General features: G+C 42.2%; 1 protein-coding gene across 7 annotated transcripts in view; it reads left to right on the forward strand.

Moving 5' to 3' along the window:
• The window catches only part of NRF1 (nuclear respiratory factor 1), an 840,475-nt gene that overhangs the window by 180,702 nt on the left and 644,934 nt on the right, over nt 1-14,839 (forward strand). For all 7 annotated transcript variants that reach the window (XM_044088840.1, XM_044088845.1, XM_044088844.1 and 4 more), the window contains exon 4: nt 9,439-9,565. In XM_044088840.1, the coding sequence (XP_043944775.1) occupies nt 9,439-9,565 (127 nt within the window). The remainder of the gene's footprint in view (nt 1-9,438; nt 9,566-14,839) is intronic.

Here is a 14,839-nt window from a genome sequence, read left to right on the forward strand (position 1 = left end):
CTGAATGTCCACAGGCAACTACAGTACTCTTTGGATAAGACCAAGGATTTTGGGGAGACTGACTACCTTTTGTCTTCAGCAAAACCATATATAACTAGTTAACAGACTGATCTTAAAAGTATTGCAAGGACAAATCAGAGCTTTATCTACCAGGATAGTTTTGCTACAAGAGTAAATCTTTCATCTCAAAGCATTTTGGGATCCTTTCCCCCAGGAATTCTGCGGCTATGTGGATGTCCATTCCCTCCTTCCTTAGGCACTAGAGACTGACCTGTTTGCCATGAGCTGGACGGGCCTTGACACTGCTATGCTGAATCATTGTACAGTAGTAATCCTTATGATGAACATGGGATAGTTGTGTAAGCATAACAAGCATAACTGTAGATGCTCATGTTGGATTGCTACTGCATTGTAAGATCCCTTCCCCATCCCTTCTGAAAAGTGTATTGACTTGCTTTATATCTAGTCTGAGAAGGGTTTCTTGTTTCTGTGATTCTGCTTCATAGATGTGCTTTCCCTCCTTGTGTCTCAGGCTTGTCCTGAGGTTAGTAAATACTGCTGTTGCAGCAGCACTGAAAAGGTTCTTATTCTCCATTTATACTGTATGTCCTGCTGATGACTACAGTAGGGGGAGGTCTGCCTAGCACAAGGATGCCCAAAACTGTGGAATCCAGGCAGAAGGGGCAGACATCCGTCTGATACTATAATCTCTTCCATTTTCTGGAAGTACAGGCAAACATTTCAAATGATACCATACATTTCATTAAAAAATCAATAGCTTCCACAGGGATTGAGGGTGTCAGTCTGTATTAAGATCTTGGGCTTTCAACCAGAAAATCTTATAAGAAACATGAAAAAGGTGTCCTATTTGGTGGTGTAGAAAAGGCTTGGACTCTCTTGCTTTACTATACATAATATTTTACAGTGTTTGGCAATCTTTCTTAGAAATTTCCTTTCATATCTTGATGTAAATTTCTTGTATTTGTAGTTGTCTAGGAATTGATTCTTTCAACCTTCATTTGCCAACTCTGTGTCCTTGAGCAAGTCAATTAACCAGACAATGCTTTTGGGATAAGTGAGAAGTTTGACTAAGCTCCTCGATGGTCTCCTGAACCACAGTTTTAGTAACTGTCCATGAACCTATGAACATCTGAGCAGTTTCATAGTTCTCATTCATAGTAGGCCTCGTAAAAAAAAAAAGATATAATTTGATATGTGGGAAACTGATTTCATACCCATGTGAACCTGCATTTTCTATGACTTACAGTTTTACGAGAGAAAAAAAAAATCGATTTCAGGTCATATTATGTACAAACATACAGATTACCAAGTTGCAGGGGAACATTGTAAAAAATCCTTTGTAATTTTACATAATATAAGGATTTATTAGATACCAAATACCTCTGTTTTTACAAAAGTAGTTTTACTGCATCAGGCGATCTAGCTTGCTAGACCTTTGAAATGTGAAAGAATTTTTCATAGATGATTTTGTGTTGTATCCAAAGTACTAAAAACATTAAATTGCCCACTTGTTTGACTCGTTTACTATTGCGCATAGGTTCCTTTTCATAACTGGGCAAAGATTTCCAGGGAAGCTGCAATGCCTTTTTATTAAAAATGTAATAAACTTTGAATGGAATTGCTAAGGTATAACTCATTGTACTAGGGAAGTAATCCCTATGGCTGTTTTCCTTAAGAATGTTTCATCCCAGAGTATGTGTGAAGTTGTGATTTGGGTTTGTGTACATATTTTTACAAAGCATGACATAGTTGACTGCCTAAAGTTAGTGCGTTTTTGCATCAGCTGTACTGCATGATCTGTTTCACTTTCATTTTCCCTCTTTTGGTCAGTTTGTTACATTGCTGTCCTTGCCAATAAGTAATGAATATAATGGTAAACATCTATGAAGAAGAGGATTGCATGGTTGCTTGGAGCATTTACCATAGCTGCAGTACGTCTTAAAAGTCTTAGTGAATGATCTGTTGTTGTCAGTCTTCATTCATTCATGACAGTTGGGTCTCGCTTCCGTCCTCAGAACCGACTTGGCTGTTGTAACAAACTCGCGCCAGCCAGAAACTCTTGAGCTAAGATTACCCATAGTGCCTCTCTTCCCTCTCCCCCCAGATCTCGTTTGCCACGTAGAGTTTCAAGACGTATCAGGCTGTGCTCTCAAGTTGTGCTTTATTTTCTAAATATTTCTTGGTATTCTTTCCTTTCTTCTTCTTCTCCTTTACCCTTCTGGGTATTTTTCTTGCTACCAAAGTGGTTCGCCTCAAAAAAAAAAAAAAAAAAAAATCTTTCCTTACTTTGCTCTGTTGTTTAACTGTTTGTGTGTGTGTATATGTGTGTGTGGTCGCGTAAACAGCAGTTAATTAATCAAGTGACTTACCTTAGAAATGGCTGACAAAAAAGATACAACTGGATTCAAACAGTGCGACAAATGTGGCAGGAAGATGCCCAACTCTGATGGGCATCTTTCCTGCATTTATTGCTTGGAGGTTCCCCACTTGGAAATTCAGCCTTCATGTGACCTCTGTAAAGGTTTTAGTGCCCGGACTCTTGCAGAGCATCGAAATAAGTTGATCCCGAAGGGGTTGTTAAAACCCCCCCCCCCTTTTTTAAAGGCTTTATCTGAGGCGGAGGTGTCAAAACATCCTAGAAAAGAAGCAAAAAAGAAAGAGGAGCCATTCGGTTCCAGCATCTCCTCATTCTCAGGAGCCAAAATCATCCAAAGGCCTGGTTTCCACAGAACCGAGGTCAAAGCAAGCTAAATAGGCACCGAAAACTGTCTTAGCACCAGAGTCTATGGCCCCTTCCATGGTGCCATCTATGTTTATGGAACCGACTAAAGTTACTATGGTACCGACCCTTTCAGCACCAATGATAGTTTCTCTCATACAACCGGTCAATTCCCCCACAACACAACCTTCTAGTCATTCAACCATTGTACCGAATATCAAAACCCTAGCCAGGACGGGATATTCTCAGTCAATTGACCCCTTTGCTGGTCAGCAGCCTAGTGCCTTTATTGATTGCCCAGAATCTCCCTCTGGGATGTCCATTCGTTCCATCAGGAGCCTTTCGGAGCTTGATGTAGTTAGATTGGTGGATCAGCTCTTGGTGGCCAAAGGTATTCCAACCCCATCTAGGGCCTCCCTCTCACCTGGAGCTGAGGATTTTTCTCCACAGACTCCCAACTTATCTTCCTTCTTCAACCTCCTTTCAGGATTTGGAGACCTTGATGCTGACACTACTCCTGGTGCCAACTTCGATATCGATGGTAGATCTCACCATGGTGCCAGAACCCACTCTGTGGACATCGTAAGAGAGCGTGCATGAGGAAGCACGTTGATTCTCCGGAAGAATCTCTCACAGAGGATACAGACCGATGAAGGGGAAGGGTCACCACGGTCACCTCCAGAAGATGTCCCCTTTGGAGACATCCTAGAAATCTTAAAGCATTGGGGCGACCGGAAGCCCACCAACCCTTCCTCCAAGGACTCCTGTCTTCTTGCAGGCTTTCTGTCCCCAGTCGTCTTCTTCCTGGGTGACCTCACCTACAGGTGAATTAGTCAGGCTGATCGTGCAGTGTGCTTGGAAGGCCCCTGACTCTGTAGAGCCAATCCACTGGAGACCAGACACAATACTCCTTCCCCTCCATGAGGTAAGAGATTGTGCATGAGAAAGCACGTTGATTCTCCGGAAGAATCTTTCATCAAGGATACAGACTTTGATGAAGTGGAGGAAGGGTCACCACCATCTCCCCTAGCAGATGTCCCCTTTGGAGACATCCTAGAAATGTTAAAACAGAGGGGTGACCGGAAGCCCACCAACTCTTCCTCCGAGGAATCTGTCTTCTTGCAGGCTTTCTGTGCCCAATCTTCTACTTCCTGGGTGACCCCACCTACAGATGAGTTAGTCAAGCTGATCGTGCAGCGTGCTTGGAAGGCCCCTGACGCTGTAGAGCCAATCCCCTGGAGACCAGACAAAATACTCCTTCCCCTCTAAGAGGAATAACCCCACTGGTCCAAGGGTTTAGCAGTAGATGCTATGGTGGTGGCAGTGGACACAAAGAAGGAACTCTGAGGAGAGTTCTACTGTCCATCCTTCAAACAGAGAGTGTCAGACATTGGACAGATTAGAGAAGCGGGTTTATGCTTCAATGACCTTTGCCATTCAGTCATTGAATTATCTGGCACATTTTACCAATCTTCAAAGGGACCTGATCACTGAACTCTCAGGAACCCTAGCAGGAGCAGTATGTGACAAGGTTGCCTCCCAGCTTGTGACCCTAGTATCTATCTCCAACTCCTCCATATGGTTGATTGCACATACAACCAAAGGGGCGACCAGAGCAGTGGGTGGAGGCGTTTTCATAACACCTGGATTTTCTTTTGTGACTTTGTGGACCCATTCAAATCTTCCTTCGTCAACGCTCCCGTTGACACTGCCTCTTTGTTTGGCCCAAAAGTTAGACACATTAGCCAGGTATGAAAAGGATGGAAAGACCATTTTTGCTGTAGGCATAAGTTTTTCTGTTCAACATCCCTATTCCAGGAATCAGAGGAGTGGGAAGATGTGGTTCAGGAAGTCCCAAAGGCCTTTTCAAGACATGTAGTTTCTTCATGGGGCAGAGGGGGAACTCATCAGGAAGACCCCCCCTCCCTGTGGTAGAGGGGGCCCGTGTAACCAGGGTTCCAGAGATTCTTTCTTTGGGCAACCCTATCAGCACTCCTGAGGAGCGGCCCAATTGCTTACCTCTGGAGGCAGTCAAGGGAAGGTTCTTTCTGCACCACTTGGCTTGGCATTCCGTAACATCAGATTCTTGGTGCAGATAATTACCACAGGTTACCATATCCCCTTCCATCTTTATCCAATGCTGCAAAGGTGAATCCCCGACGTTCCGTCCAGTCAGAGAGGCGAAGCAGCTCAAGAAATTCTAAAGCTGCTCAGAAAAAGAGTCATCCAAACAGTCCCACCAGACCAAGTAGGATCCAGATTTTTACTCAAGACTCTTTTTAGTGCCAAAAAAGACAGGGGACTGGAGGCCAGTTCTAGACCTCGGTATCCTGAACAACTTTGTCGGACAAAATTCCGGATGGTCACAGTTCAGTCTATCGTTCCTTTTCTGGAGAAAGACAATTGGATGTGCTCAATAGATCTTCAGGATGCGTATTACCACATAAAAATGGACAAGCACTCCAGAAGATATCTCCGCTTCCAGCTGGGAGCCAGTCATTACCAGTTTCGCGCACTGCCGTTTGGTCTCACCACAGCCCCCAGTGTGTTCACCAAATGCATGACAGTGGTAGCAGTTCATCTGAGACTGCAAGGATTCCGGATGTTTCCATATTTAGACGATTGGCTCCTTACCGCCCCCATCAGGCATCTACTGCTTTACGCCTTATACTACACTCTGGAACCGGCAGAGCTCTTAGGCATTTCAATAAACAAAGAAAAGTCAAATCTGGTACCCACTCAAAACTTGGAATTCATCAGAGCAACATTCCACATGAGATCCTGTCTGGTTGCTTTTCCTCTTCACAAATTATGAAGGTTAAGGTCACAGCTCCAAGCGATACTCTCTCTAGACATAGTCCCAGCTCGCTTAGTCTTACAATTACTAGGGTCAATGGCAGCGACAATCACCCTAGTTCCCCTGGCAAGATTCCACATGAGGCTGCTTCAATAGCTGCTAGCGTCACAGTGGTCTCTGTTAACTCGCCCCATGTCTTATCCAGTCTGCATAACAAATCAATGCAAGCAGGATCTGAATTGGTGGATGAAGCCAGAAGAGGAGTTATGGAGTCGCCCCTTTTCACCCCCTTAGCCCAAGGCTGTAGTGACCACAGATGCATACCTGATGGGGTGGGGGGGGGGGGCATTTTCAGGGAAAGACGGTCCAAGGCACTTGGTCCCGCTTAGAGGCCAATTTGCATATCAATGTCCTGGAACTAAGGGCGGTGCTTTTAGTGTTGCAAGCATTCCAATCTGCCTTTCTATCAGGGACAATTGCTATCCCATCAGACAACATGTCCGTCGTCTGGTACATCAACAAACTGGGAGGAACCAGATCCTACCCGTTATGTCTGGAAGCCATGAGAGTATGGCAGTGGACAATCGCCTTCAACCACTTTCTGATAGCAATGCACATTCCCAGGAGTTCCAAAGTGATTGCAGACAAACTGAGCAAATGCATTCTCCCGCCTCACGAGTGGTCTCTCAATCCAATAGTAGCGGTGAAGATCTTTCATCGTTGGGGTCAGCCTTGTTGCGATCTGTTTGCATGTCCTACGAACCACAAATGCAGCAGCTATTTTGCCCTTATCCCTCCTCAGAGGGAGTCCTCGAGAGATGCTCTCCTGCATGTTTGGCCCCCAGGACTGCTTTATGCCTTTCCTCCCATTCCCCTAATATTCCAGTTCTTGAAGAAAGCACAAAGGTTAAGAAGCAAAGTGATCCTCATTGCACAATGTTGGCCCCGTCAAGTCTCGTTCCCCTTTCTTTGACCTCACTTAGTTCACCGTCCGTGGATGCTGGACCCAGTTCCAGGGCTCCTATCTCATCCCAGGGGCTGGTCCATCCCAACCTACCAACTCTTAAGCTGACTGCTTGGTACATCCACTTCGGTAATTGCCAGGCAGAATAATCTTATCTTCCCCAGTACAAAAGATACTTCTGCCTTCCCATAAAGGATCCACCAGGAAACTTTATCTTAGGGAATGGAACAAATTTGTGATCTGGTCTCTAGGAGAAGGCCTAGACCCCTTTCCAGCCTCAATTTAATAAGGCATTGGAATGTTTGTCAACTTTACTCCACTCAGGAGCTTCAGCTTTTACTATTAGAGTTCATTTGGCAGCCGTTTCAAATTTCCATAATGGCTTCGATGATTTTTCCCTGATATCTCACCGCCTCTGCAGAACCTTCCTAAAGGGTCATATGCATTTAAAGTCACCTTTTAAAGAGCCCATTGAACATTGGAATTTGACATTAGTCTTAGAAACCTTGTCTCATCAGCCCTTTGAGCCAGCAGCCACCTGTGACATAAAATTTTTTATCTTGGAAGACCTTATTCCTTGCAGCCATCACTTCAACCAGGAGAATATCAGAATTGCAGGCCTTGTGTGTAAAGCACCCATGCATCACTTTTCATAGAGAGTGAGTATCACTTAGGACTAACCCCTCCTTTCTACCCAAAGTTGTCTCAGACTCTAATATTAACCAATCCATTGACCTGCCAGTTTTCTTCCCAAATTTTTCAAAGGAGAATATTATTTGCATTTGTTGGATGTACACAGACAATTACATTTTTACTTGGACATAACGAAATCCTGCAGAAAATCAGACCACTGTTCTTATCCTTTTTAGGTCCTCTACTAGGCAATCCAGTTTCCAAAGTCACCTTGTTGAAATGGTTGAGAGATTGTATCACCTTTGTTTATCAACTAAAGTCAAGGCTCACTCTATCAGGTCAGTTTTCACTTTGATGGCCTTTCATTCTAGAGCCTCCATGGATGAGATTTACACAGCAGCTACTTGGGCTACCCCTCATACCTTTATCACTCATTACAAATTGGATCTGATCTCCAGAGGAAGAGCATCCTTTGGCTCTATGGTGCTCAGGAATTTCCTTCCATAGGACTTCCTAGGACATAAAGTAGCTAGGGACTCTGTCCCAACTGTCATGAATGAATGAAGATTGACAACATCAGATAAAGAAGTTGTGTTTTTGCCATAATGTTCAATCTTCATTCATACAAGACATCCCACCCTCCTACCCCCTCCAAAGGCTCCTGGTGGTCCGGAACTAGTCCTGGTTCAGTAGTAGGGCATTTGCTCAGACAAAGTTTCCGCTTTTTGTTTTCTGTGGGCAAACTCGATCTGAAGGGAAGGGAAGAGAGGCACTATGGGTAACCTTAGCTCTGGAGTTTCTGGCTGGCGCGAGCCAATGGCCAGGTCAGTTTTGAAGATGGAACGGAGACCCAACTGTCAAGAATGAATGAAGATAGACAACACAGATGCAAAGTTATGGCAAGAACATAACTTCTTTATTTCTGCTGTGGTCATAGACAGTCCACTATCCCATGTGATGCTGGAATGTTTTACATATTTCTGTACACACTCCTAGATTAATAGATTGTTGCTGCCTTTCTAAGCCTAGTCGAGTTTTCCTGAAAAAATAATGATGTCCTGTATCCAAGGAGGACATTGAGGGCCAGACATTTATAAGTTACTTCTCTCAATAAGAGACATGGGTGCCAGGCCCAGTGTAAATTTCCTGTTCCCCATCCAATGGTCTAGGTTGTGCCTAAACTGGTAATAGACTAAATCTGCTTCACATGGATGGGGAAGTCTGTTTCATAGCAGAGGCAGTCTCTGGAACACATATCTGTCTCTCCAGCATGTTCTGTTTGTCATAGACAAAATTCAGTCCTTAGACCTTGTATTTATGGTACTGTTTGACTTGCAATATGCACGGGATTCATAAGTGTGGGGTTTGCGGTTGCCTTGTAAACCAGGCATAGATCACCCTTCGGCAATCTATAGGAGGTGAGTAGAGGGGAAACTGCTTTAAGGTACTCTGCAATAAGGCAGGTTTGTTACACTTTGTATTCTTTTTTGTAAGGAATCTCTCAACATTTAATGAGCATTGATTTATGCAGTTTTCTTCTCCTTTCTTATTTATGTATGCACAAAGGTAAAATTCTTGAATTTAATTACTGTAATATTTCTTTACTGGTTACAATTCTTTTTTTTTATTTTGGTTAATGACAATTGTCTTTGCAGTTATAGTATTAGTGAGGGTTTTCCCTACACAGTGAAACAGAACTGAATGAGAATTTGGCACAGTTTAGGATAAGCATAATATTAAAATATTCAGAAGAGTTGCACATTCTGTGGTAGAAGTAGACAGCACTGATTTCTCTGTGAATGGGAATGTGATTGACAGGCAGTAGTTCTAAGAAAAGAATGTAGTTGCAGGCATCTATATACTTCCTGGAGCTACTGTATGTCAATTACGTCATGTATCTGTATGTTCTTGTTTTCTTTTTATATCTTTTCTGATGTTTGCACTAACTATGCCCTAAGGCCAATCAGGTAAGCACACAGTGACCTTTCCCCCAGCAATTTCTAGCTCTTGTAGGCCAAATCAGCCCTCTCCTGCCACAAGAGTGCAGACTTTGACCCTCTGCTGCTGTGCACTGAAATGCATTGTATTTAGTGTTTCTTAGTGTTAGGCATCTCTTTGTGGTTCCTTAACACCTGGGCTCTGAACCAGTCATTTTATATTAAGAGCACCTAGAAAAAAATAAAATAAAATGACATTTTGCCCAGTAGGACCTGTTTGGCCAGCAGAGCTTTTGTAAGTAATCAGATGATGTGTTATATTATAATTTCTCTACAAATATGTAATTAAACCTCACATTTCTTGCAGGAAATTGCGGGCAACACTCGATGAGTATACCACCAGAGTTGGACAGCAAGCTATTGTCCTCTGCATCTCTCCCTCCAAACCAAATCCAGTGTTCAAAGTATTTGGTGCTGCACCACTGGAGAATGTGGTAAGTTTGAAATATGGAAAGCAGAACTTTCCTTCCTCCATGTTAGACCTTTTCAATGAGTCTAAACTCTGATTTTTATGTATGGTAAATGGAGTTGGTCTAGACTTCCTTTCAAAGAATGGTTGCACAGGGCTGTCTTATTGAAAGATGATTTTGAAAAAGTAATGCATTGCATTTTTCTTTTGAGAAAAATAGCTACCCCCATACAGATTCCTACTCCTTAGAGGTCTGATATGGCATAGGAAACTCACTTTTCAAATTAGGTGTCTTTATGTTAAAGAAGTAGTCTTCAGAGCGATGTACTTCCAAAGATTTGCAGTGCTGTGGCGCAATGCTAAATATGTACAGTGTTATAGCGCATTGTGGCCAGATGCTGCTTGGGTATGTATTAGGTCTAGTATTATGTATTAGGTCTAGTATAGTGCCAGTTCTCCAGCTAAAGAGCTGCACAGCTGTGCTCTTAGTGGTTATTTGACTAATGTGACAATAACATTAGTAATAATAACAATAACTATAGTTGTTGTATAATATCTTGTTTGTTTCTCAGTATGCTAACCACTTTATGCTGCATCAATTGTAAAACTGATTTTTACTCCTTTTATATGTTCTATGCTCTTTGTACAAAATAGCTATGTTTATATAAATTTTTGTATTTTTATAACTTTTTACTATGTATTTGGAGCTTTTCTCACTGGGCCTCTGCTGAAAACGGTCACCTTGTGTCCAGTCGGACTAACCCTGTAAACAAATGGAAAAATAAACAGTAAGCAGACTGCCCCAGGCTATGTGCATTCACACAAGCATCAAAGCAGTCCATAGCTGCAACACTGTTTGCTGTTCTGACCCTCTGTAGCCAGCTAATTCAGCTCCCTATGTAAATGGTGAGGAAAAGAGGGATTTAAGAAAGGCCTCAGACTTGACCAGTCATCACACCTGTTGCGGGGGGGGGGGGTCATCAGGCCACTCTCCGTTGGAGTTCCACACTCCCCCTCCACCGGAGGTGGCCACATCAGCAGCAAGCCCTTCAGGTCACCTTCAATGTGGTGACCTGTGTCCCCCTGCTGATAGGTTGGCCTGGTGACTTCTGCTGACCAGTTACTAAGCACATTGCCTGGTCACTGCTGCTACATATCCTGTACCTCATATGAAACTGTAGGAGAGAGACAAAAACTGTAATAGAAAAAAAAATGCAGCATATTGGTACAGTTGTATTATAGTTGTATACAACACAAATGGACATATATAATTTACATTCCACCCATTAAATCCTGCCAGAACCCTTCATACGGGCCTTTATATTGATGTCATTATCTTCATCCACTGTATAAAACAACAAATACTATTTTTAATTTATTTTCAGCTCTCTTTTTTTGTTTCAGGGGTCTTTTAATTGTGATTTTTCCTTGTATTACTCTCTTGTCCATCCTTCTACCCCTGTTTTGCTGTCTCTCTGACAGGGGTGTCATGTGCCACCTTATTTGTCATTATCATTGTATAGGTTGGTGACTTATCCTAGTCGTCTTTTACTTCCATGTGAGTGTATTTGTTAGCCTCTGTCTCCCATAAGGGTGCCAAGTTTGCCCCAGGTGCTGACTCTCTTGTACCATTTGCTGCTGTGGCACCACATACTTCACACATCTCTCCTGATGCTCTCCTTCCTCCAATACCAGGCAATGCTCATTCCCACACTTATAACTGCCCTTTTTATTGTTTCAACATAAAACTTAATAGCTTTCTCACTAATAAATCGGTAATGTGAATTCCCACCCCACTTGATTTTTGTGATTGCTGGATGCACCCACCCACCTTTAGCATTAAGTGCCGTAACACTGAACCCACCTCTGTTCTTTGAGGTACCAGTGCAGGAAAAACCTACCACCATTTTCACTTTCACCCCCCCATCAGTCGACCCCTTTTCCAGGCAACATTTCTTATAATCCATTCTCTTATTTGGTGACCGTGCATCTTAGCAATTATGTGCCTGCTGCTTGTATTTGGATCACTGTTGCGTTTCCTAGGTCAAACAATTTTTTATTGGCCAATTCAGATACTCACTCCTGTGCATATTTAGTTGTCCTTCTCCCACAATGACCTTACCCCCCACTGGTGCTATTTGAAAGTTATCCTTTCAGGTTCCGTTTCCAGGTTGCTTATAAACTCGGTCACCTTCTTGCATCTGTATTTGTTTATCGATTCTATCAAGTGTTGGTTCTTGCACCAGTATTTTTTGTTCAAGTCATTTTGTTCCCATTTAACTTAGCCCATCATGGCCTGTCAGTTTCATACATAAACTACAATGGCATGTAATTTCTTTAGTATTACATTATATCTGTCTTACTGGTTTGACATTTTGCCTTACTTCCTCCTAACTCATTCTGCCATATGTTATTTTATTTCCCTCTTGCAACCTGACTGTTAACACTTTGCAGTCTGCGAACTCACATGTACTGCCTTCCTTTTTTGGTCTTCCCACATATGCGCACCCCTCTCCCTATACTCCTTTCCTGTCTCCAGTCTCTTCTTTCCCATCTGTTTGAGTTAAATAATATTAAGTTGTTAGTGACCTTGCCACATAGTTGTTTTTCTTATATTAGTTGTATTTTTAGCTCACCATTCATTGCAGGATGTTCAGAAGTTGCATGGATTTGGTCTCCTTTCCTCTGAAAATAATTCTCCCCTTCATCTACTTTCCACGACTACACTCAGTGTTCTAAAGTTAGGTTTAATCATGCTAGAAGCATGTGCTAGAGTCTGTGCTCCCCTTTGCACATATAGCATCTGTCCTTGTCCTATCTCTGTTTTCATCCTAGATGTGAAAAACAGCCTGTATGCTGTCTGATCTGGATATGATTCTTAGTGGTAGTTTACAGGGGCTACACCTAAATTCCACATTTCGGCCATTGTCAACACTGCCTTTATACAGTTGAAAAATATGCAAATCAAACTGCTTATTTCTTCTCTGGACTGTGCAGTGGTGCTTCATACAGTTTCCTTTCACTTACACTGCAGTAATGCCTTTTATTTCTGGGTTTCAGATGTTAGCCTGCCTCAACTGTAGGAAGTACAGAATTCCATAGTTAAGCTTTTGGCCAGGGCTTCCTGCTACAGTCATATTATCCCTCTGCTCTAGGTTCTGCCAACATTTCCGATCAGTATATGGTCATTATTTAATATTTTGCTTTTACATTTAGTGCTGTACACAGCCTGGATACTGCTTCTAGTTTGCCATTGTCTGGTTTGGTCTCTAATGTCATAATATAGTTGTTCCCAGGACCTGTCTTTGGAACACTGGTTAAGTTGTCCTCTGCCTCTCTTGCTCCATTCCTCTGGGATTGACTACTTCCCCTGCTGTATGTGCACAAGTATGAGGTATGCTTTTTCAACTCTGTCCTTATGTGAACATTCCCCCTCACCTTGTTCCATTGGTGGTTTCCAGTATCACTTTTCTTGATGAGGTTCAGTGAACCATCTTGTGGCCACATTTTGGATTGCTACTAATCTGGTTCCCTCTCTCAGTCCAATTTACTATTACAAATATTGACCATGGTGCATGTAAACCTCTCTACCCTGACAAGGTTATGGTCACAGCTGGACCTGTTGAGACCATAAAGCTCCTAACATCATATCACTGTGGATCAAAGGGCTACACAACTTTTCCAGAACGACATAGTCACATTCCTAGAAGGAATTACCAGAAACCTAAACTCCAGGTATCCTAGCAGTAAGGATCACAACAGCGTGCAAACTCCCACATCACAACTAGACCATGATTCCGGGGGACCATATTATAAACTTTTAACAAATTCAAATGTATTCTGATTAGGGGAGGAGGTAGAGAGGAGACATGGCAGAGAAATATCTCAAGGAGTCAAAGCCCCTGGAGGAGAATGGCTTTTGAAAAAGGAATTACTTAAGATTAACTGGGCATAATTTGAAATAGAGGGAAAGTTACACAGAGAAGGGTGTAAAGAAGTATTTTTGCAGTTAGATGACTAGCTACATGACGGTGTGAAAATTGGTTCCAGGTGATGGTCACTGTAGTTGTGACGTCATGTACAAAATGGGGGGATAAAGGGAGTTAATGCAATACTTATAAACATGCATTCATATTTGCTAACGAGGTGGATGGACTGGTCCTTGGACTTTCTTAGCCGTGACCTGTATGGTGGCAAAATATATTTGTGACGTAACCTAATGTAATGTCATCACATTTATAGTGGGAAAGATATTCTAGAGTAAGTAATGTTGATTAAAGTAGCATTGTATATACACGTATATTGATGTACATGATTAATGTTTCTGCTCTTTGCAGTTTTCAGTCGCACAGTTAAATGGTGAGAGAGAAAAAATTAGTCATGTTTGCAGCTGTAAAACACTGCTACATAATTGCAATAGGAAGAATATCCTAGAATGTTGTCTTACCAGAATGAGTGTGTGTGATTTACCAGAATTAGTGCGTTTGTCTGCACCAGGGTTAGTGGGTGTAACCATTGGCATTAAACAGTTGCAGGAGTAAGTTAGAGGCGAGACTCAAATTGTTCTCTAAATTGGTGAAATCTACCTGAGGAAAAATTCTTTGGAGTCTACTTTGGGTATAAAAAAATATTTATGTAAACATTTCCAAGCAGAAATCCTAAATCTAGATTTTGCGGCATATTTGGGTAACATACACATATCCTCCCATTGTTTCTTTAGGAATTGCTTATCCGAACTCTCTTCCCAAGCCTTTCTAATCTCCTCTGATTGATTCTTATAGTTATCATGCTCTACTAATTCATTTTTTAATGGCTGCTTCTGTTCTAGATTCTACTAAAAATTCTACCAGTGATGGTCTTTTGTGTAGGACTCCCCTATTTCTCTTTGCCTATACTGGGATATTAATCCTTGATAGGGAAGGCAATCTCTAACCTGCACCTTTCCCTCTTTTGTTATTTGCTTCCAATACCTTGGTTCCATTGCCAGTTTTCTCCAATAAATTCCAGCTTCTTGCCTATTGTCTATATCCATAATTGCAGTCATCCCTATCGGCAGAATCTCCTTTCTCCATTCCTGTGCTGGCTTAGTTCTTAGAACACTTTCTGCTACTTTATGAATATGATATTATGTATGATTATTGTTATTCTTCTTAAAGACCTGCATCCAAAATCCCGGTCTCTCCTTGTTTCTTGAGCTTCCCCTCATTTCAACATCATCACGTTCCACTTTGAATTATAGTTTTCTGCTTACGCTATATATAGGAGCCTTAACTGTGTAGCTCTGTAATAAACCTTCAAA

Source organism: Protopterus annectens, chromosome 11.part0, assembly GCF_019279795.1.
Source record: "Protopterus annectens isolate FY-2018-M chromosome 11.part0, PAN1.0, whole genome shotgun sequence".
NCBI lineage: Eukaryota > Metazoa > Chordata > Ceratodontiformes > Protopteridae > Protopterus > Protopterus annectens.